Source organism: Hemitrygon akajei, chromosome 7 (genome assembly GCF_048418815.1).
Source record: "Hemitrygon akajei chromosome 7, sHemAka1.3, whole genome shotgun sequence".
Classification (NCBI taxonomy): domain Eukaryota; kingdom Metazoa; phylum Chordata; class Chondrichthyes; order Myliobatiformes; family Dasyatidae; genus Hemitrygon; species Hemitrygon akajei.
Genome location: NC_133130.1, coordinates 100,921,677 through 100,947,187, shown reverse-complemented (window position 1 = coordinate 100,947,187; position 25,511 = coordinate 100,921,677). Strand labels below are relative to the sequence as shown.

At 41.8% G+C, this 25,511-nt stretch overlaps 1 protein-coding gene across 1 annotated transcript in view; it reads right to left on the bottom strand.

Annotated features, from left to right (window-relative positions):
• The window catches only part of prkn (parkin RBR E3 ubiquitin protein ligase), a 1,122,674-nt gene that overhangs the window by 493,216 nt on the left and 603,947 nt on the right, over nucleotides 1-25,511 (bottom strand). The window contains exon 6 of the mRNA XM_073051587.1: nucleotides 24,499-24,614. Within this exon, the coding sequence (XP_072907688.1) occupies nucleotides 24,499-24,614 (116 nt within the window). The remainder of the gene's footprint in view (nucleotides 1-24,498; nucleotides 24,615-25,511) is intronic.

Here is a 25,511-nt window from a genome sequence, read left to right as displayed (position 1 = left end):
TTCAGCCCTCCATGTTGTGCTGACCCATATAATCCCTAAAAAAAAGTACTAAACCCACACTACCCCATAACCCTCCATTTTTCTTTCATCCATGTGCCTGTCCAAGAGACTCTTAAATACCCTTAACGTTTTAGCCTCCACCACCATCATTCCAGGCACTCACAACCCTCTGTGTAAAAAAACTTACCCCTGATGTCTCCCCTAAAAGAGAAAAGTCCCAGCTCTGCAAACCTTGCTTCATATGACTTGTTCTCCAATCCAGGCAACATCCTAGTAAATCTCCTCTGCACCCTCTCCATAGCCTCCACATTCTTCCTATAATGAGGTGACCAGAATTGAACACAATACTCTAAGTGCAGTCTCACCAGAGATTTGTAGAATTGCAACATGAGTAGAGTTGCAACATAATGGATTGGTGAATCCATTGGTGAATCCTCTTCTTGGTGAAGAAACCTCTTCTCAACTCAGTGGATTACTGTTATTGTGAAACTGTGACCTCTGGTCTCAAACATCTCATCTGGAGGAAATGTTACCCCTGCATCTACCCAGTCAACCCTTGTAAGAGTTCTGCATGTTGCATCTCTCATTCTTCAATTTTCAGCACTGTAGGCTCAACACAACTTTCTGGAGGAAATCAGCAGGTCAGGCAGCATCTATGCAGAGGGTAGGTCGGAGGACTGCTTTGTTGGACAACTTTGATCTGTCTGCAACAGGCAGAATTTCTCAGTGGCCAACTATTTTAAGTCAACTTCCAAATTCCATTGAGACATGTCAGCCCATGGCGTCCTCTACTGCCACAATGAGGCCACACTCAGGTTGGAGGAGCAACACCTCTTATTCTGTCTAGGTAGCCTTCAATCTGACAGCATGATCATCAATTTCTCCAATTTCCTTTAATTTTTCCTCCCCCCCCCCCCCCATCTTGTTCCATTCCCTATTCTGGCTCCCCGTTTATCTCTTCCTTTCTCCTCCCTTGCCCATCACCTCCCATTGATGCCCCTCCTCCTTCCCTTTCTTCCATGGTCTTCACTCTTCTCCTATCAGATTCCTTTTCTTCAGCCCTTCACCATTTCCACCTATTCCCTCCCAGCCTTTTCACTTCATCCCCTCTCCACCATCCGCCTACTTTCCTCCTCACTTGGCTTCACCTATTAAATGACAGCTTGTACTCTTCCTCCCTCACCTTCTTATTTTGGCTTTTTTACCCTTTCTCTCCAGTTCTGATGAAGGATCTCAGCCCAAAATGTCGGCTGTTTATTCCTCTCCATAGATGCTGCCTGACCTGCTGAGTCCCTTGGGTATTTTGTGTGCGTTATTCCGGATTTTCAGTATTTACAGAATCTCTTGTGTCACTGAAGGCTCAATCTGCTTATCTCTGCTCAATGGACTGAGTCCCATTCTAGGAATCAATCCGAAGAAATTTTGCCACACTTCCTCTATCACAAGAATGTGTTTTTTTTAAAGCAAGGAAACCAGATCTGCAGAAAATATTCTAGATGTGATTGCATCAGGCTCCTATATAATTGAAGGAAGCTATCTTTTCACTTACTTTCAAATCCCCTGGCAATAAGGTCATCATACATTTTGTTTTCTGAATTGCTTCCTATATCTGCATATTAGCTTTCATTGGACGATAGCTTTTATTTGCTATTTATAAAAGTAGTATATATATTTTCTACCAAAATAGATTATCTCACTTTCTTTATACCAAATGCAGATGGTCAATCACTAGGTTTGTTGAGTAGCAGATACATAGTGTTGGAAGATCTTACCAGGGCCGATGAAGGGTCTGCGCCTGAAATTTTGACTTTTTATTCCCCCCCACCCCCACCCCCGGCATAGATGCTGACTCACCCTCTGAGTTTCACCAGCATTATGTGTGTGTTGCTTTGGATTTCAAGCATCTGCAAAATCCCTTGTGTTTATAATTTGATCTGTTGGTATTCCTTTGAAGCGTAAACTGCATCCTCCTCAAAATCCACATTGATACCCAGTTTTGTATAACCAACAAACTTAGACATATTACACTTGGACCATTCCTCCTAATCGTTGATAAGGATTGTGAACAACCAAGATACTAGCACCATCCTTCTAGCACCCCATGAGTTACTGCCTGCCAATACAAATTTGAAATATATATTCTTGGCTACTCCATTACTAGCCTAGAATCAACACCACTCCAGCATCTCGTCCTTACTGTTGTTCACATCTAGGCTTTCCGTACTTATGGAACTGCGCAACAATTTTCACAGAATAACCAGCAAGTGCAAACATTTGGAGGGGAACTATTATCTAGAGGGAAAAATAAAACAAGTCCATGTTACATCAAATACTTACACCTGATGAAATCACATTTACACTTGATGAAAAATGCAAGCAAGTAAAATGCAACTGTGAGAAATATTAAATGAGAATTCGAAAAGACAGAATTCCTTCAGAGCTGCTCCACATCTTCCCCTGAAAGTGTGGCCAAAAGCTTGAACACTGGTAATAAGACGATACCTCCCACCAATCATTAGCAGCATGAGCTGACAGGAAATTCTCACCACTAGAATACTTTATTAACTCTGATCACTCACCATTTAAAAGAGCACTATAGGTTTTGTTCTACCAAAACAGATGATCTCGCATATTTTCACGTTGTATCATGTCCTTGGACAATTACTTGGTCTGTTAATTTCCCTGAATGGTTTGGCTGGTGGGTGAAAATTAGAAGTCTGAAGCAGGAATCGAACCTACCGACATCCAATTTAACAACAGTTGAGAGAGGAGCTAGCTTGTTCAGAAAAAGTAGGTTAGTTCTTGAAACCTTTTAATAAATACTGGCTTCCATTTCAGCATGATTCTGTTGTAAACTGCAATCGATCAGATTCCTTAGCAGAGAAATGGACACAGAACAGGTTGACTCTTGATGCGATCTACGTGTCAAAAAAAAAGTTGAGTATTTCTTCCAGCTATAACCAGAATGACCATTGTGTCCAACACCAATGATCTGACTATACCGTGTGAGCAAACATTACCATAACTTGTTCTCCCTTACTGTTACAACCTACTTGTAAATGGGCTGGGTTGAAAGTTACACACACTAACTCTTAAGAAGCTCATTAATTTTCTTGAAAATTCAGTTTTCCTGATATGCAGGATTAAGTATGTAAAAAACCTATTATAGCAGTTTGGGAGAGCAAGTATTAATTGGCACCCCTGCTATTTATGCATCATTTCTAATTCAGTAAAATATCCCAAAGCACTTCACAACAGCGCCATCAAACAAGATTTGACACCAAGCTTCGGGAAGAGATTCAGGCAGGTAACAAAGATCTTGCTGTCAGATAATCTTTTCCCTCTATTTTCTTGCCCTGATCCTAATGTAATTAAGAATGTGCACTGATCTTTATGTGTTCCTGTCCATTCCATTTTTCAATAAAATTCTGACTAACCCTTCACCGCAAGTTTACTTCCCTGCCCAGTGCCTATATGGTACTGTACAAAAGTCCTAAGCACATATATATATCCCAGAGTACCTAAGAATTCTGCACAGGGCTGTAGTAATTTTATGTATTGCACTGTACTACTGCCACAAACACAAATTTCATGACACATGTGAGTGATGATAAACCTGATTCTAATATGGGTCTCTGTTGTGGACTGAGAGTGGGAAGGGGCATGGAGAGAGGAATTATGGTTTGGAAAAGGGGAAGGGAGAGGGAAGGGAGTGGGGAACACCAGAGAGACATTCTGTTATGATTAATAAGCCAATTACTTGGAATCAAATGACCTTGTCTGGTGTCTCGGGGCTGGGTGAGTCTGCATTCCCCTATCCCTGGCATTCCTTCTCTGCCAACTGTGCCACCCTTGCCATTCACAACATGCTTTGCTCCCACCAGATTTACACAATCACTCTCCGTTCCATGTTGACAAATACGGTACTGTGTAAAAGTCTTAAGCACCCTAGCTCTATATATACATCTAAGACTTTTGCACAGTACTATCTGCCCCAACATCCTTACTTAAATAAACTACCCATATCTCAGCCATGACATTGTTCTTGACCAAATCTCATATTCATCAGTTTCACTGCTTCATTGAATAAGTGAAGGGGATTCAGAGCTTTTCAGTTGGGTCAGATAAATTCATAGATCACAGAACTATTGGTATGAATGCCTTATTATTCTTAAAAATCTTCTTGAGGTAAATAATACCCGGCCCTTGTGAGGACCAGAAATACAGAATGCTATCAGCTGGAGTTACCGGCTTCGTTCTAAGCCACATTCTCCTGCAGGAATTTTCATAAGTTACTCAGAAAGGCAGATAACATGACAGATGGATTGAATTTAATGATTTGCTGTCATCCTGGTCTACAGCTGCCATATTCTGATAAGTACAGCATAATTATCTTCTATTCAACACTATTCAAACCATTCAAAGTATATATCGCACATTCATGATTATGTTAGTTGACAGTGTTTTGGAGTGTATCTATTGTTTTAACAACTTCATTACATCTGCTTTAAAACAGGACATTTTATTGAATAATTCCACAAGGGGAAAAAAAAATAAAACATCAGCAAGGAAGAAGACAGGAATAAGAAAATATCATTCAGGACCTTCATCTTACCAAAACATAAAGAAACATCTTCTTGGCAGCTACCAATCCAGACATCAAGCCCCCATCCCACTACTCTGGCTAATTCACAAATTGTCTGTACCTTTCCAGTGGTCTTAATGTGTGACCTTCTACTTATTAGTGAGAAACCCTACTTTATAAATCATGAAGTGAGAAAAATCAAATTGGTTTCCATTCCCAAAGACTAGATGGATAATAGATTTAACAAAGTGGTTTTGTAATTTTCTGCTTGGTCATTGAGAGCAGAGCACCTATCCACACTAGCCTGAAATCACTTAGCCCAACTGCAGAAAAAGGATCGTTTGCATAGGGACGGTCAGATGCCGGCTGCTCTCAATGCACTTCACTGGAAACATTGAAACATCGAAACATCAGACAGGCTGGAGCTTTTCTTTTCTGTATTAGAAAAAGGAGGCTATTTGATGGAGATAATAACAAGATTGATTCTAGCTGTCTGCAGATATTCTGTAAATGAGATTAGTTTGTACAATGTCATTCAAAGTACAGAGGAAAATATGAATCTCCTGGTATGGGCACTGATCCCTTTGAAAAAGATAACCAGAGAAGAGAAAGGGTACATGGAGCTGTAAAAGGTAACTGAAAGGAATTTACAATAGAGATGTTGAGAATCTACCATTCATTTACACTTAACTGTAGCCCTCATGCATTTAACATGACAGCCTGGTAGCAATACTGCCCATCACCAGATACTCTTTAACTTGCAAACTCAAGGCTCTCTCCCACATTTCCAGACTTTATTGCACAGCTCAGGATCTGCACAGACTGGATGTCAGAGCGTTTTAAAATATCTACAACAGGTAAGCAAAATACTAGTCTCTGTAAATCTGAAGTAGGAACAGTGAAGGTCTGGCAGCACCTATAGTTAAAGCAACAGAGATGCCATTTGATCAGAGCAGGTGATAATAGAGGCAATATCGAGCCAAGTTGGAAGCCCAGGCTAACCAGAGGGATGACAGTAGACTATGGCAGGGTCTAAATAAGATCACTGGGTGCAAAGAAAAGGCTGGAAATATCAATAACTGTAGCACTTCTCTTCCTGATGAACTTAACGTATTCTACGCAAGATTCAAACAGAAGAGGAGCATCCCAGCCCCTCCAGATGAACCGGACCTGGTGGCATCGAGATTCATCATCACCGAGGAAGACGTTAGAAGAGCCTTCCTGAAGATAAATCCAAGGAAGGCAATGGACCCAGATGGCGTCCTGAGACAGGTTCTCTGGGCCTGTGCAAGCGAGCTAGCTGGAGTGTTTGCTGACATCTTCAACTGCTCCCTGCTTCAGTCTAAGATCCCCTTGTGTTTTAAGAAGGCAACGATAATCCCGGTGCCAAAAAAAAGCAAGGTGGCATGCCTGAATGATGATCAACCTGTGGCTCTGACATCAATTGCTATGAAGTGCTTCGAGCGATTGGTTATGGCACACATCAACCATAACCTATCGGTCAACCTCGATGCTTTGCAATTCGCCTACCGGAGCAACAGGTCAATGGCAGATGCCATCTCTCTGGCACTACGTTCCTCCTTAGAACACCTGGAGAATAAAGACGCATATGTAAGGCTCCTTTTCATTGACTACAGCTCTGCCTTTAATACCATCATTCCAAATAAACTGATTCCTAAGCTCCGGAACCTGGGTCTTAGCACTCAGATCTGCAGCTGGATCTTCAACTGGATTTGGCATTCATAGCAAAAGAATTTGAGTACAGGAGCAGGGAGGTTCTACTGCAGTTGTACAAGGCCTTGGTGAGACCGCACCTAGAATATTGTGTGCAGTTTTGGTCCCCTAATATGAGGAAAGACATTCTTGCCATAGAGGGAGTACAGAAAAGGTTCACCAGATTGATTCCTGGGATGGCAGGACTTTCATATGAAGAAAGACTGGATCGACTAGGCTTATACTCACTGGAATTTAGAAGATTGAGGGGGGATCTTATTGAAACGTATAAAATTCTAAAGGGATTGGACAGGCTAGATACAGGAAGATTGTTTCCGATGTTGGGGAAATCCAGAACGAGGGGTCACAGTTTAAGGATAAAGGGGAAGCCTTTTAGGACCGAGATGAGGAAAAACTTCTTCACACAGAGAGTGGTGAATCTGTGGAATTCTCTGCCACAGAAAACAGTTGAGGCCGGTTCATTGGCTATATTTAAGAGGAAGTTAGATATGGCCCTTGTGGCTAAAGGGATAAGGGGGTATGGAGAGAAAGCAGGTACAGGGTTCTGAGTTGGATGATCAGCCATGATCATGAGCAGGCTCGAAGGGCCGAATGGCCTACTCCTGCACCTATTTTCTATGTTTCTATGTTTCAACTTCCTCACAGACAGGACCCAGGCTGTAAAAATAGGGGACAAGCTCTCCTCTACAATCACTCTGAGCACCGGTGCCCCACAAAGCTGTGTACTCAGCCCCCTGCTGTACTCACTGTACACCCATGATTGTGTAGCCAAGTTTCCTTCAAATTTAATATATAAGTTTGCTGATGACACCACAATTGTAGGCCGTATCTTGGGTAATGATGAGTCTGAGTACAGAGAGGAAATTAAGAACCTGGTGGCATGGTGCGAAGACAATAACCTATCCCTCAATGTCAGCAAAACGAAGGAATTGGTTGTTGACTTCAGAAGGAATAGTGGACCGCACAACCCCATCTACATCGGTGGTGCGCAGGTGGAACAAGTCCAAAGCTTTAAGTTCTTCGGGGTGAATATCACAAATGACCTGACTTGGTCTAACCAAGCAGAGTCCACTGCCAAGAAAGCCCACCAGCACCTTTACTTCCTGAGAAAGCTGAAGAAATTTGGCCTGTCCCCTAAAACCCTCACTAATTTTTATAGGTGTACCGTAGAAAGCATTCTTCTAGGGTACATCACAAGCTGGTATGGAAGTTGTCCTGTCCAAGACCGGAAGAAGCTGCAGAAGATCGTGAACATAGCCCAGCACATCATACAAACCAATCTTCCATCCTTGGACTCACTTTACACCGCATGCTGTCGGAACAGTGCTGCCAGGATAATCAAGGATAAGTCCAACCCAGCCAACACATTTTTTGTCCCTCTTCCCTCCGGGAGAAGGTTCAGGAGCTTGAAGATTCATACGGCCAGATTTGGGAAAAGCTTCTTTCCAACTGTGATAAGACTGCTGAATGGATCCTGACCCGGATCTGGGCCATACCTTCCAAATATCTGGACCTGACTTGCACTACCATACTTTCCCTTTTCTATTTTCTAATTATGATTTATAATTTAAATTTTTATTATATTTACTTCGATTTGTACTTCAGGGAGTGCGAAGCGCAGAATCAAATATCGCTGTGATGATTGTATGCTCTAGTATCAATTGTTTGGTGACAATAAAAGTAAAAGTAAAGTAATTAGAGATATGTTTTAAAATGCAGAAGGAGTGGGGAGGAGAACACAAAAGGGGAGGAGAGTGGTTTGAACTATACAGGGCAAAAAAGAATAAAATACAAACCTCATATAAGGACCATGTCATGAACAACAAATGTGCATTAGGTAAATAAATTGTGACTGCACATGGCAAGAACAATGGGCACTGGGCAGCAGGGAGGGAAGAGGAGCAAGAGCAGATTTTGTATTTCCTCTGGCTACTGTAGAAGGTGCCTTAAGACTGACAATAGGTATGAGTGAAGGTAGAAGAATGAATGTTCTGGAGGGAATGGCCCATTTGGAAAGTTGAAGTGAAAGATGGAAGGGGAAAATGTGTTGGAAAATGTATCAATGAATGTGAAGACTAGTTGATAGTAAAGTGAGGACAAGGGGAATCCCACCCTGCTTCTGAAAGAAAGGAACTCAATCAGGAGAACTGTCAGCTGCTGTGGAGGTGAACATACAATTGAAGAAAAGGACATGCCAGACACTGGTGTGGAAGGTGACATTGTCCAAACAAATGGGAGAGGCAAAAAGAAACTGGGAGGATGGAAGGAATTCTAACAAGAAGCAGGGTAGAAGAATGTGTAGTTAAGGTTGCTTATGGCGGCCATTGGTTTTATATTGCATGTTGGCTGCTGATCAATCCCCTGAAATGCAGAGAGACAAGCTGAGGAACAGAACATGAGAAACATTTGCAACATACCAAAAGCTGGAGGAATTCAGATGGTCAGGCAGCATTTATTCTGGACAGCAAAAAATGGTGGCATTTAGAGGAAAGAACCATCTTAGACTTAGGTACCATCAGAGAAGCCTGAATTTTGTAACATGAATGTAAGAAGCAACATTACCAATCTGCCAGGTTACCACTGGCCACGGACTTCCAACTACAAAAACAATCCTTCACTTATTGTGTGCATTATTATTCTGCACTTCTTCTTAGTTATTATTGCTAAGTGTGTTTTTTAAATGTTGCTGCTGTAACAAAATAATATCCCACTCAGGATCAATAAAGTATTATTATTATTCCACCTATCACCTGCCAGACTCACTGCCTTGTCTCTCGCTCTCATCCCTTCATACTGCTGATCTCTCCTCTGCATTCTCGGTCATGAAGCAGGGTCTCAACCTGAAATGTTAACTATCCTTATGCCTCTACTGTTGCCATTTTTGCTTGTTTTGAAATACACTTGGTTTTGTGAGACAAAAGCAGCAGTACACACCAAGAGATCAATTACTTTAGTTGTTGAGGACTGACAATGCAGGAAAAGTACAAAAGGTCACTCAGATGAGGCCACTCTGAGGTTGAAGGAGCAACATCTCATATTCCATCTGGGTAGCCAACATGACAGTATGGACATCAATTTATCTAGCTTCCCATGATTTCTCCCACCTCCCCCTTCTCTCTTTTACCATTTCCCATTTTGGCTCCTCTCTCTCTTCTCTTCTCCTCACCTGCCAATCACTCCCTCTGGTGTCCCTCCTCCTTCCCTTTCTCCCAGGGTCCACTCTCCTCTCCGAGGAGATTCCCTCTTCTTCAGCCCTTTCCCTTTTCCACCTCCCAGCCTCTCAATTTATCCCCCCTCCCCCATACACCCAGCTTCCCTCACATTGCCAGCTTCTACTCCTTATGATCCCCTCCCCCATCTTCTTTTTCTGGCTTCTTTCCCCTTCTTTCCAGTCCTGACGAACATCGACTCTTTATTCCTTTCCACTGATACTGCCTGATCAGCTAAGTTCCTGCAGCATTTTGTGTGTGTTGCTCTGGATTTCCAGCATCTGCAGAACCTCCTGTAGTTATGACCTCCGGAAAGCCACCTCACATGCAAAGTGGCAATTCCAGACTAAACATGAATCACAGAAAGATGCTTGACAGCAGTGGCAGGTTTTGAATGCATCACCTCCCAAAAACAAAGCCTAGTGACATTAATGACAACAAGGTTTTGCCTGAACTGTGAAAAAATAAGTAATAATAATAATAATAATAATAATAATAATAATAATAACAACTCATTTATAAAGAACTTTTCATGCAAGCGATTTAGTTCAAACTTTACAATGGGAGAAAGTGCACACCTAAAAATAAATGACAAAATGATGTTAGTTTAAAAGCAAGGATAAATGGGTTTTGAGCTGTTGTTTAAAAGTGTCAAATGAGTTCTAGGTATTGAGATCCATAGTTTAGGGTCATGTTTGGGAAAAGCTCACCTGCCAATTGTCTTCTGAGGGAGACTGTTTAAATTTAAGTGACCAGTGGAAGAAGACCTAAGAACTGAACAGGATTATAAAATCACAACCTACAATAGTTCTCTGTGTATGTATGTATATAGCACACAGCGTCAGTTTGATTAACATACTTCTAGTCTCAAACAAATGTTATCAGAGTTACCAATCACATTAGATGAGAATACCTGATGTGGCCAGTGGAAAGAATGAAGTATGAAGCAGGTAACCAAAACCTCTGGGTAATCATGTTTCAATGAACAATGTATTAAAATGCTGGAAGAACTCATCAAATCAAGCAGTATCTATGGAGGGGAAAAAGGGTCGATGTTTTGGGTTGAGACATTTCATCAGGACTAGAATGAGGGGCGGGAGAAGGAGGATGGCAGGTAATACATGAGACCAGGTGAGGGGAAGGTGGGAGGGTGGGGAAGCGAGGATGGAGTAAGAAGCTGGGAAGGGATAAGTGGAAGAAGTAAGGGGCTGAAGAAGAAGGAATCTGATAGGAGAAGACAGTGGACCATGGCAAAAAGGGTCAGAGGAAGGGGCAACAGAGGGAGGTGCCAGACAGGTGAGGAAAAGAGAAAGGTTGAGTAGAAAACCAGAATAGGGAATGGAAAAGGAGAGAAGGGGAAAGGGGAAAATTACCAGATGCTGGAGAAGTTGATGTTCAGCTTAACAAGTTCCTCCAGCATTTTGTATGTGTTGTTCAAGATTTCCAGCAATTGTAGAATCTCTTGTGTTTATAGTTATGATTCCATATTTACAGCTAAACCACAATGTCTGTGAGCAAATCAAGCAATTTAATGTGACAAACCCCTAGAGAAAAACCAGAAGGGATGAGACCAAGTTAATTTGCTCAAAACATTTGTCATTTATTAAAGGTTTTCTGCTGGTAAATACATTTTAAGTCAGTAGAAATGCATCATGAATGATGATAAAGTTGCCACAGTATGAACTGTTGACAGGAATTTAAAATGATGAGTACAATTAGGTTGAAGCATTGTCTGGGAAAAGATAACGTTCCCCTGTATCAAGTCATTTCTTTGTGCCCACAATGGAAAATAAGTGTTGGGGAATGAAATATGATCCCACATTTTGCACTTAGTTGTGGTTATTTTTCCTTGATAATAAAAAGTAGCCAATATTGATTTTGTGCCTGATATCTGCCTCCGATTTTTATTTCCATTGACTGCAATAATCTCCGTCTTTAAAGGAGTGAGGAACAGTGGAGGAGTGAATGGCTTCACTCTGATTAGTTGGCACAGGTCCCTGCAGCAAAAAATGGTGGGATTTAGAGGAAAGAACCATCTTAAGACTTAGGTACCATCAGAGAAGCCTGAATTTTGTAACTGCTAATGTTGAAGATTATTTCGGGTGTAGGTCGCTGAGGACCCTGCACAACAGATTCTCCCTCCAGAAAGGGACAAGACTTAGCCAAGAAGCTGTTGCACAGACTTGACAAAGAAGTGATATACCAGCACATATTGGACTTACAAGATGCTGAAAGTAGGCACAGCTTAAGAGAGCAACAGAAAGCTCACATGAGATAACTTCGAAGTTGACAGAGAGGTCTCTTAAACACTGAGTTATTAAAATACCGTATTGGATGGATAAGTTCCTCCAGGTCTATTGAAATAAGTACTTACCTGTGAATGGAAGTATTTTTAAAACAAAGACTGGATAAACACAGTACCAGATGGGATATAGGATCATAATCTGGTGCTGTCGTGGTTTTTCAACCTCACAAATGACCAGGAGACGCAGAAGATTCTTCAAGAAGGGTTAAACTTTAATTTGCAAATCAAAGCTGAGACAGTCATTGAGCTAGTCGCTGATTGCCCACCGATCCCCGGATTGCCCACAGCATTTTTTATAGCAATCTCCTGGTCCAGTTGCATTAGCATATGTAATCGATCTATAGTTGCATATTACACGTACCTCACGTACATCATTGTCCCTATTGTTTCTATCAATTGGCTTAATCATGTTCTAATCTACATCTCTTAGCTACTTCTCATTAACACATCATTGTCTTCTACATTTTTAGGATACATACATAGCAAATAGCAAGCTCTTTCTGTAGCTACCTCTCATTAATACACCATTGTCTTCCACATTCTTAAGATACATACATAGCAAATTTCAAAACTGACTTCATAGTTTTGGTAAATTTATACTTTTATACTCCAATAGTGCATACACAGAATTTAAAGAACATCCGGAAATTGTGATTACAGATAGGTAGCCTGCATCTCTGGAAAATCCTGCATCTTTACCAGTAAAGATTTTAATTTGGTAACCCACCCAGTAACTGATGCATTAGGAACAACATGATAAGATTTCCAAGAATCACACAAACCTTTAGGGTAAGATTACCCAGAAACTAAGGATAGGTTAAATTGGGTGACCTATGTGGCCTGACACTGGGAACATAATGTCTGCTCACACAAAATGCTGGAGGAACTCAGCAGGCCAGGCAGCATCTATAGAAAAGGAAACAGCCAACTCCCAACGAAGGGTCTTGGCCCAAAACGTCAACTGTTTACTCTTTTCTATAAATGCTGCTTGGTCTGCTGAGTTCCTCTGGCATTTTGTGTGTATTGCTTTGGACTTCCAGCATCTGCAGATTTTTTCCTGTTTGTGACATGGTCTGCTCAAATATGATTGGATGCCTATGGTGTAACTAGCAGGTGGTAATGTATTGCAAACCCTCACCGAAGAATGGGAATAGTTACTTGAAAACAGCACAACACAAAATGGTAATATGGCCCAGAAGAATGAGACAACATTTTAAAATTTTCAAAGCAGTGACACAGCTACCACTGAGAAACTATTGAATCAGATTGTTTCATTAACAGCACCAATTAGAGGAGTTTAGGAGACACTTGGAATGGAAACAGGCATATAATTTAGATTGACAGCTGTGGGCTCAGGAGAACTAATAACTGGTAATAATTATCCATGGATACAATTTAAAAGGAGCACCAGATGGGCTGAGATTATTATATATTAAACTACAGGTTTCCATAGCATCATCATTGAGAATATCGAATACAGTGCAACCTTTTGAATTAGTACCTCTCAAGTAATGTTTGGAATTTGTATGCTTTAGCCATATCAATGTGACATGAAACTTGCAAGGTAAGATTTGTAACATTAAGAAAAGCTAGTTTCACAGGGTAAAGAGACCAGATGTAGTTTGCTGATGCTGTGTCTCAGTTCCTAGAGGTTATTAATAATAATATTTCATAAAGATTTATAAGAAACAATGGAAAAGTCTTCCCACATTCTTTAACAGTATAACCATATCCATATTAAAGTCTCTACTTGAATAATAGTCATTTATCAAACTGTTGGAATGTCAGTAAGGCATCAGTTGCATCAAAACAATTTCTGAGAACTAACAGCATTTAGCAGGATGAAGCTATATAATTATCCTTAAGGTGGCTGATGGGACCTTCAAGGACATAGGAATATTATGTATTAATCACAAGGCTTCTAAACCTGGGGCTCTGTACCTCCATCTGCTATTGGATCCTCCACTTCCTCTCACCAGATACCGCAATCAGAGCAGATCAGTAATACCACCTTCTCACTGAAATTAAAAGGATGCGTGTTTAGCTCACTGATCTTCCCTCTCTACACTCATGACTTTGTGGCTAGGCATGGTTCAAATGCCATCTGTAAATTCTCAGACAACACCCCTATTGTTGGTAAAGTTCAGATAGTGATGAGGAGGCATACTGGGGTGAGATAGTTTGGCTGGTTGTCCTCCTTGGAAATGGCTCTACCCTCTATTGGCCCCAGAGAGAAAGTCCATGGAGGACTACATCCAAGAAGCTCTGGTGTCTGTGTTTATTCAACCATCCAAATCTACCGCTGGGGCTGGGTTTTTCTTTGTCACGAAGAAGAATGGTGGACTAAGGCCCAGTGTAGACTACAGGGGGCTAAATAAGATCACTATTAAAAATCAGTACCTCTTCCTCTCATGAATACAGCTTTTGAAATTCTTCAGAGAGCTACAGTATTGACCAAATTGATCCTTTGTAGCACCTACAACCTAATCCGCATTCATGAGGGAGACAAGTGGAAAACGACATTCAACACACCTAGGGGCCACTATGAATACCGAGTCATGCCTTTCGGGTTGGCACACTTGTCCAGTGTCATTTCATGCCTCCATCGATGATGTGCACCAGTAAGTGCTACACCACTTCACCTTTGTTTTCCTATTTAATATACTCATTTTTCCCCGGTCAACTCAAGAACACATCCAGCATGTCCGGCAGGTTCTGCGACAGCTTCTCCACAATTAACAATTCATCAAGCTCGAAGAGTGAATTCCATGTATCCACAGGCTCATCCCGTGTTTTTGTTATATCTAATGGCAACATACAAACAGACCCCAATAAGATCCAGGCCATGCGGATTCGGTCACAACCCACCTCTGTGAAACAAATCCAGCGGTTTCTAGGTTTTGCCAACTTTTACAGGCGGTTCATCTGCAATTTCAATTCAGTGGCAGCATTGCTCACCAACCTCACCAAGAAATCTACTGGGTCCTCGCACTGGACCCTGAAGGCCGAGGTGTCTTTTGTGGAGTTAAGACAAAGGCTTACATCTGCACCTATCCTTGTCTCACCAGACCTGGATATACCTTTTATGGTGGAGGTTGATGCATCAGACATGGGAGTAGCTTCATCTTGTCCTAATGACCTGCCTTGCACCACAAACTGCATCCCTGTGCCTTCTACTCAAGAGATCTTTCTCCCGCTGAGACAAACTTTGACATTGGCAATCGGGAATTGTTGGGCATTAAACTGGCAGTGGAGGATTGGAGGCATACTCGGAGGGATCTAAACATCAGTGTGTGGTATGGACTAACCATAAAACATTCCTAACCTACATTCAGTGTGTGAAGAGGGTGAATTTCAGGCAAGCACATTGGTCCCAATTCTTTAATACAAACTAGGTTCAACTTCCTTACTACTTGCCTCTCAAGATGAATAAATCAAAAACCAGATGCCCTCTCTCAACATTTTGAAGCACCTAATGGGGGAGAGAACCCCTCAACTATAAATCCCAGCTCTGGAATGGTGGAACATAGACTTGATAGTGCGCTGAGCTCAAGAGCAACTTGGGGCAGATCTGGGTAATGGTCATCCCAGATGTATCTTTGTTTCTAAACCTGTCTGTTTGGAGATGCTCAACTGGGGACATGCTTTGAACCTGGCTGGGCATCCAGGGTGGCTCACACCCTATAGTTCTTCAACAGACATTACAGCTGGCCAGGCATGACTAAAGACGTCCACAACGTCTGATGTCTGTGTAAAAAATAAAGAACCCCGAGCACAGCCTCAAGGTTTGCTTTAGCTTCTCCCCATTCCTACTCACCCTTGGTCCCACATTTCTATGGACTTTGTTACTGGTGTTCTGGCATCTTGGGGTAATACAGTAATCATGATGGTTGTAGACAGATTCTCCAAGGCCTGCTTTTTTGTAACACTTCCCAAACTACCATCAGCTTCAGTAACAACCAAGCTCATGTTACGGTGTATCTTCAGGATTAACGGTTTCCCTCAGGATATCGTCCCCGATCACAGCTCCCAGTTTGCCGCTAGGCTTTGGAAGGCTTTTTGTGAACTCACTGGGACCTCTGCCAGTCTGTATTCTGGGTTCCATCTGCAGACCAATGGGCAAACAGAATCAATCAAGACCTAGAGAGAACACTCAGATATCTAGTCTTGGGGAAACCTACAACCTGGACTGACAACCCAATCTGAGTGGAGCTTGCACACAACACACTTCAGCATTCGTCTATCGGGATGTCCCCTTTCAAATGACAATTTTGGTACCGTATTCCACAGTTCACAAAACAAAAAGCAGAGATGGCAGTTCTATCAGTGGACCAACTGGTCCAAAGATGTCACCAGAAATGGGTTAAGGTGAGGTAGATAGGTTAAAGCGAGATAGATTTGCGACAACAACAAGACCAGGCCAATGCAAGAGAAGACAGGCACCAGCACCTCTTCCCAGTTGCCAAGTCTGGCTCTCAACTAGAGATCTCCCCATGTGGGCTGAATCCAGAAAAGTGGCCCCTCATTTCATCAGTCCCTTAAAAATCCTGTGACGCTTCAAACCAGTTACCCGCATTGTTTGAGGTAAAAGGTGGTACTTCATGGACTGGGAGGGCCATAAAAAAGCTGGATTCTTTCATAAGACATTCTGGACCCTACCCAACAGTACTTTCACCAGTACCATCCTGATTACCCTGAGCCATCAGGAGGCACCGTAGAAAGGGGGATTCTGTCATGGTCCCCTCTGAACGATGCCAGGCATCCATGTTTGGGCACTCTAATTCTCCTGAGTTTGGTTAGCTGTTGCTGTCCCTTAAGACCCAGACTGCCAATTATTGCCTGCCACATTCCCTCATGGATAGTCTGTAATTAAAGGCCTCGTGCTGAGCACTCTGTGCTCAATCATAGGAGTTCCATTTCTAGTACTACTGTTTGTGACTTTGCCTTTGGATTTTGTTTGTGTTGTCGTTTATTTCGGGTCTGAGTATATTCTAGCTCTTACTCTGCACTTGGGTTCACCACCATCCATAGCTTTGTTGTTACAGTAGGTGTAGAATCCCTTGGGATTCTCTTTAATCTAGTTGCCAAAGGCTTCCATGGTACCCTCTGCTCTCCTAATTCCCCCCTTGGGTTTTTTTTTACTAGCTTCTTTATAATCCTCAAGGCTTTTGTTTATATTTGCCATCAAATATATGTCTGAACAATGTATGTGCAGACAATATACAGTATGTTTACACCCCACAAAGGTTTTTGATGCTGGCACAGGTCAGAGTGAAGGATGGGGGATAGGGAGGTGAGGCACAAAAACAATTCACACCACTAACATCTCTCTGTAAGACTCACTATCTAACGTTACAACTCAAGAATAAGAAACATTCTGACAAGTTATCTTGCATATTTATCAATCTGGTAAATTGAACATGAGAGTGAAGTTAAGTTTAACCCTTAATAAATTAATGTTAATTTTTTATTAGGTGAACTGACTGAAGATCAGTGGGATTTAATATAATACAGAATCTGTTTAAATTCTTAAGGACATCAGCTCCGCTTGGTAAAAACAAAGTTATGAACCTCTAAAGCCTAAAGAAGACGCATAAAATAATGCAAGTAGTGGCATATGTCGTGAAAATTGGCAGAAAAAGAACAACGAAAGATAATAAAAATAAATTGCAAACTGTTGCATAAAGGGAAAATGAAAAAAATAATATAGAGAAGGTTGACATTTCCCCCATCTTTGTGCGGGAAAATAAAATTCTCTGTTGTTAAAATTGCCATGGCTGAAATCCTCTCCTAACAATGGATGCAATTAAGTTTGTAACCTTGGAGATTAGCTGGTTCTGTTACTTATCCAGACTACTGTACATTCTTTGTGTCATCAGTGGAGCAAGCAGCTACGAAACACAGCATTGTGCATGATTCCTTGGTTCTGTTACAGCAGCTCATGAAGACTAAATTCAGCCTGGTTTTGAAGTAAATCCATCTTGAATTGCTGCAGGGCAGCAGAGAATACCGATTCCACTGGAATCAATGTCACTGCTTCATCTGCTCTCAAACACTGCAGCTAGAAAAGATTGATGCAATGTGTCTTATTTAGGCTGAGCATTTCTTCCCCAAGTATCTAGGACCTCATCTGCATTAGTGCCAGTATAATTCAATCAGTCAATTCAATGGAACACTTACTTTATCTTTTTTGGCAAGGAGAAACACTTTGGTTTGAAATGATTGTCACCACATGAAAAATATGCACATTTGTTCCTGAATGAAATCAGAAACATTGCAGCACCTCTTTTTAATTTTTATGATACAGCACAATTGAGGATCTCCCTTGCTCAGGGTCAGCCATGGATATTGTATCTCAGCTGTCTACATATCACGCAATAGTACAATATGGCGAGGAAATTGTTGCCCATGTAGCAGACTCCCCCTCACCACGCAGCTGATGACTCCAAAGGAACGGCAGAGACTGATGCAGATTTGCACCATCACAGGAGTTGTCAGTTAGCATTGAACTCGACATAGGACTGCCTTAGGGACTCCCGCAATTCACACCACTGCAGCATAATTTGCACTACTAGTCACCAAATTCTTAATGATGAATCTGAGTGCTTTATTAGTGAGCTGCATAATTATTTAACCCATTAATGAAGCAGCTTGCCAATGCCAAAAACGTCATTAGAGCAGTTAAAGGATAGAAGTATTCTGCCATGAGAGATGCTGGGCACAGTGCACTTTCCTAATAAAATCCTCATGGCACTTATAGTCTCAGTAATGTAGAATATGTTGACATGTATGGTGTGGCCAAGTAGATAAAAATATTGTGGTGATGGCAGCAAGCCTGGGAGCCTGCACTGTTGGTGTGGAGAATGCCTGGAAGTGGAAGGCTACTTCTGGGCTAAAAATCATGCACAGACATAAGACAACAGAAGCAGCACTTAAGAACATGGAGTTACATTTACAGGGTTCCAGTAGGTTTAAGAGGGCCATTAATACTTTGCTAAATGACCACATATAATCAGAACAGGAAACTATTAAGCAATCTTAGTCTAGTTAGATTTTAACTGCTTTCTGAAATCTCTAGCTGCAGGTAGGATGAGAAACAGAACACAATTATTTAGAACCAAATTTCCGTATTAAATGACTGAAAATCAACTTTATGACCATTACAGGGTAAAGTCATGTCAATGTTGAAGCTTGTCCAGGCACCTCCTGCAGTGCAGTAAGTCATCTCCAAATGCACAGTTCACCATCACTGATGTATATGATCATGTTACCCCTAATACAAGGCTCCTTCTGAAACATTGTAGGGTGAAACTCAATAAATCCATAACACCCATAATAGAATCAATGAAAGACCAGACCATCTTGGGCCTTCAACCAGTGTGCAAAAGACAACAAGCTGTACAAATACATAAAGAAAGTAGAAATAATACTAAATAAACAAGCAATAAATATGGAGAACATGAGATGAAGAGTCCTTGACAGTGAATCCATAGGTTGTGGGACCATTTCAATGATGGGGCAAGTGAAGCTGAGGGAATTTATCCCCTTTGGTTTAACTGTGTGAACGAAAGAGAAGGTCGGTACCTTGGGTTGACTGCTTGTCTGTAGGATTACTCACCGAGCCTAGAGGTTTGGTTGCAAAAGGTTCGTCACCAGTTGAGGTGACATCATCAGTGTACAATTGAGTGTTGTTTCTGCTGAGTGCTCTCGTTTATACAGGTCCAATTCATGGTTGGCTGTCATGCTGGCTGCTAGTCTTTGCTGAGCCCCAGCTGACTGGATTGCTGACTGACTCCACTAGCCCATATCAGTCATTGTGAGTGTTGGTTTCTTGGGTGTCCATGGCCCTGATCCCATAGACGCTTACATACATAAATTGCATCCAGTTCAACATGCTTGTTAATAGAGTCTTCCATTGAGAACCACAGATCAGGAATACTTCCAAAATATCAGCAAGACTGCTCCAACCACACTGAATAATGGTAACACACAATCCCAGCACAACCATCAGAATTCTTGTCTCAAGACCCAGTGATCCAACAGCTCACATGGAAAGAACAAAGGTAATATGCCATACCCAATGTGGAGACTGCCCCAAAAACTGTGTAGGACAGATAGGGAGTCAACTATCCACAAGACTATGTGAATTTCATCTAGTCATAAGAAGACACGATCTTCTGTCACTCATCTCAGTACGTGAAGGCCAAGGACACATGTTCATCTGGGAAACTACAAAAATCGTGTCAGAAGCACAAAACAAGAAATCAAGAAAATTCTTGGAAGTTTGGATCTCAGTAGAAAACTATTAACAAACATATTGAATGGACACAATTTATGAACCTATGCATCTGCAGAATCAGGGCTGAGAGGTAAGCCGTGGACACCCAAGAAACCGTCACACAGAAAGTCCAATGGCCAGGGATACCAACCAGTGGAGATCATACAGTTATACAGTTGGCCAGAACCCAGTGGAAACTAGACAACCAACCAATCAGAACAACGGGTCAGACCAATATAAACACGAGCACGCAGGTGAAACAACACTCAATTGCACACTGATGAAGTCACCTCGACCAATGACAAAATGTTTGCAACCTAACCTCCAGACTCAGTGAATAACCCTACAACAGGGTAATAATTGTTTCAAAACCTGGTGGTGAAACTTGAGACGATTGTACCTTCTTCCTGATGACCACTCTCTTCTCACTGTGGTCATCTACGTACAGCGTTATAGTAGAGAGTGTGGGGGTCCCTGATGATGGATGCTGCTTTTCTACTATAACGCTCTGCGTAGATGTGCACAATGAAGGGGGTGGCAGTATCCACTACTTTTTTTTTGGATTTTATGTTCAACTGCATTGGTGTTTCCATACTTGGCTGTAATGCAGCCAATTATTATACTCTCCACCATGCATTTATAGAAGTTTGTCAAGGTTTTAGATGTCATGCCAAATCTTTGCAAACTCCTAAGAAAGTAGAGGCATGTTGTGCTTTCTTTGTAATGGTACTTATGTGCTGGGCTCAGGACAGGTCCTCCAAAATGATAACACCGAGGAATTTAAAGTTGCTGACCCTCTCCACCTCTAATCCTCAGATGCGGATTGACTCATGGGCCTCTGGTTTCCTCCTCTTGAAGTCAATAACCAGCTCCTTGGTCTTGTTGTTCTTGAGTAAGAGGTTGTTGTGGGACCATTCAACCAGATTTCAGTCTCCACTTCCTGACTATAATAATCCCCTGCTCCTTGAATTAATGGTCAGATTAGGGTGTAGAGATAGGGATGCAGAGTAGTTGAGGTCAGGCCTCCTCTCTGTGCTCCAGCAACATGGACGCGCGACAAAGGACACCCAGAGTCTAGGCCTCCATTCCATGCTCGAAGGCCTGAGGCATGGATGGGTGACGAAGTACAACTGTGGATGTCAGGCTGTCCCAGGTCAGTGGACCCTGGGATCAGATGTGTATGCGAGCAGGAGGCACGAGAAGTTAGCAAATCCAGAGTTCGAGCCTAGAGTTTGGGGCCCTGTCATCTGCTAATCCAAGGATTGATAGTGAAGGTTGAAGCCCGAAAGTCAGTCAAAGGGTGTGGAAGTTGAAGCCTAATGGCCAAAGCCTGACCACTGGAGATGGGAGACCGGAGGCCTGTCCTGGAATAGGAGAACGGTCCGTGTGTGTGTGTATGGTGGGAGGGAGAAAAGGGTTGTGTTTTACTGTTGTTTTTTTGCTTGTTCAGTTCTGTGTTGGTCTGCTGAGCTTTGTTGGCATGCTATGTTGGCATCAGAATATGTGTCAACACTTATGGGTCCTCAGAACATTCTTAGGTGTGTTAGTTGTGTTATGCCCTCGGCCCCCTCCTTTGTGAGAATCGCAAGAGCCCTAGTCGAGGGGGGGTCAACTGACCCAAGAGAGAAAGAGACGTGCTGAATAGACACAGGAAAATGGGAGAGAGAGAGGGAGACGTGCGGAAGACCACGTTCTCCCAAGAAGCAGAATAAAGGCGACATTGACTATTGTCTCATGGAGACCACGTGAAAAGCCCTCGGGCAAAGTGGGCTGGTTGAGAGAGAGATCGCATTACCTGCAACCTTGATTGACACCTGCGATCCCGTGAAGAAGTATAAAGGAGGGTCTGAGGGGGGGAAACCCTCAGACGCACCAAGGAGACACCAAGGAAGCACGATACCGATTCCCGTGGGAGCGGGAAGCCATTTTGAAGGAAGCCACTTGCGTTAGATTCCAAATGTTGAATCTGTGGCTAGAACCAACGGAAGACTGCTTTTAAATAACAACGGGGAAGTCTGCTCCCCTGATTCCAAGGATTTGCTCTGTAAAGACAACAGGCAAGTGTTTATCTTTTCTAAACCATCTCTCTCTCTCCAACGTGAAAACCCCAACGGTTCCCAAAAGGGAAAAGCCTGCAAACTTCTGAGTAACTCTTTATATTTCAATTGGACTCAGTATTACCCCTAGACAACTATAGAGCTTATTTCTGATTGATTATTATTACACCGGTGTTTTAGATTGAGTTTTGACAATGTATATGATCTGAATGTTTTGTATTAACCATACGTTTGTGCCCTTTTTGAATAAAACGTTTGAAAATAGTAGCATCCGACTCAGCTGATCCCGCTATCTTTGCTGGTAAGTTACCTGGTTACGGGGTTACGTAACAGTTGTTAATGCAAATAACTCATTTCACTGTACATTTCCATGTACCAGTGATAAATGAACCTGAATCTACTGCTGTCCTTCCACTTTGACATGGATCAATCCTCTGGCATACCCCTACAAATATTTCAGACTCCTCTACTTTGTTCACAGGAGGTACCTTCTTGCTTCTCCGTAACCTCAAGTGACAGCTTCCCTATATCACCACGGTCAAGTATATTCCTCAGTCTCCAACCCTCTGCCCAATTTAAATGGCAGGCTTCAGTCTTCCTCAACCCAACCTTGACGTACTTAACCTATTTCCACTGAACCAATTTTCCCCCCTCCAACCCATAGTGACAGTCCTCAATCTTCTTCCCCATCTCAATCTCAATGATGAGAAGATATCAAATAAAATTACACTGCTAATGAAGGAGGTAAGGTAAGGAGAAATGGAAGGATGTAAATTTCCAAGTCAAAGTTCAGATTAAAAAATGAGTAGTCCATGGACAGGCATTGACTGTATCAATATAATTTAATACAAACTTCAGATCTGATTGCACTACCTATCCAAAACCTATTTTGATGTTAGTTCTTTTGCCATGATTTCACATCAAATATTTAGGTTATAATTTTCCTTGGAATGAGTTGACCAGCAAGGCAATGTATACAAATGTAAAAATGTTCTAGTGTGCAAATTACTTTTTGAGCATGAGGTGACCCTTTAAGTGACATTGGAACCTATCTCCAAGATTTGCTGGTGGACTGAAGAATTAGCATGTCAGGTGCTGAGTCTGACTATTATCTGAAAGTGTTTATTACGAAGCTGACTTCTGTCAATAGCACTGCAGGCCACTCTGTCAGGTGGGCTCCAGGCAACTTGTGAGTAGTATTCCAAATGACCATTTTCCTCCTGAAAATTAATGCTGAGAATCATACAACGATCAACCATACAGTAAACTACAACTAAAAGTGAACACATTACAAGTTGGGGGCTTTCAGTTTTTAATTTAAACATTAAAATTGAAAAGCATCTTGAAAGAGGAAATATGTAACCTAAAAATGAAATAATTATTTGCATGAAAAACAGAAATTCAAAGTCATGCAAACTTAATCAGACATTAATTGATGTCAACACTGACATATGCGGGAGACAATACTGAAGTATTTCCGTCTATTTTCAACGCATATGCCAATAGCAGTATTTAAAATTGAGAATTTTGTTTTAATCATTGGCTCCATTTGCAGGAAAATAAATTCAATGCATAGTGCAGTATATGAAGATCAATGAGAGAAACAGACAAACGATGACAGAAATCATAAGTTTTTGGACTACTTGGGATGGGTGGCTGTCTGGAGAAGTTTGCACTAAATTTGTTTTAGATGTAAATGCAAAGCAAAAAGACAGAAAAAGAGTAAGCCCTGTAAAAGTATTATTAAAGGAATCCATAAAGGGTATCTTTCCTTAGAAATACACAAGGTATTAAATAAATTGCCTGAAGTCAGTACTAATTTTTGAAATATTGTGTCACAAGGGGATGCATGTCATCAATGGGTAAATTTAGATTCTGCTGCGAATCTACAAAATACAATCAAGGCATAACTTCACACATTTATAATGAAATAATGCTTAGATGCCTAGCTTATTGCCTTCCTTCACTGTTAATTTATGAACAAACAATCATTAAGCACCGAAGAATGTAACAGACCCATCACATTAATGGTGCAACTTTGAAAAAAGACATCCAATTATTCACTACTCTTCCTCCACAACCTTACAAACTTCCCCTTTTCAAGCTATGCCTATAATTTCCAACTGATACTATCACCAAATCTGTTGCCATCATCTTTCTGATCATAAGAACTGGATTCACAATAGAAATGTCCTTAACCTTCTGGTTCTTTGGCCAATTATTTTAAATCTTTTTACTCTAGTCACTAAGCCCCCGCTATTTGAAACCATCTCCACATTTACCAAAGCTTTTCATCATCAACAAAGCCCATAAGTAAATATCATACTTACACAGTGTCAGTACAGGTTATACAGGGGACATTTTGCCTGTTGGGAGTAATTAAGTTCAAAATCACTGAAGTGTCACTCTCAGAGGTTGGATGCTTTCCACATTTGAAATAAAACTCCTGCAAAAGGTAAACACAGATTATAAGGCAAATTCCAATAAATATGTATATTTATCTTATTTGCTAATGGTTCAGTGATTGGAATCCATCAGTTATTTCACATTTTCCATCTGTGTATTATCAATTACTCTAATTTGATAAGAATACATTGTAATGTTTGTCTTAAAAATGTCAGAATGATGGTGCACACGCTATACGTGACACTTCATGCAAGACAGTGAACAGCTGATCTACACGGGTTCTTTTCATTACAATTCTCCCTTCTATGCTTCCTCTTTAACTCTGAAAGAGCAGACCATCCAGTTTATCTGGAAAAATGCCTCATTGCCAGACCTCACCTGGCTGGCAGTGAGAGAGGCCCTCCCAGTCAGATCCCTCCTGTACGCCCGGAACGTCGTCTCCACATCTTGCTGCCCACAGAAGGCCTGCAGAGGAGGAGTCAGTGACCCACCTCTTTGCACAGTGTGAGTTCATGGAGAAGGTGTGGAGGAGGATGGAAGGGACAGTGTCGAGGTTCATCCCCAGCAGCTGCATGACAGAGGACTCTCTGATCTACGGGCTGTTCCCGGGGATGCACATGGAGACCAACATCCGGTGCTGCTGGCAGATCATCAACTCAGTGAAAGACGCTCTTTGGTCGGCCCGAAACTTGATGGTCTACCAGCACATGGAGATGTCCGTGGGAGAATGCTGCCTACTGGCACATTCTCGCCTGCAGGATTACGAGCTGAGGGACGCACTGAAACTTGGGGCAGCCACTGCAAGGGCCCAGTGGGGAATACCACAGTTTAGAGTTCTTCTCCCGCGGTAGTGGGAGGGGTAGGGTGGTGGAGAGTATACCCCTCAACAATGATATTTAAAGATGAACAAAAATAGTGCCACGCAAGTGGCTGAGGG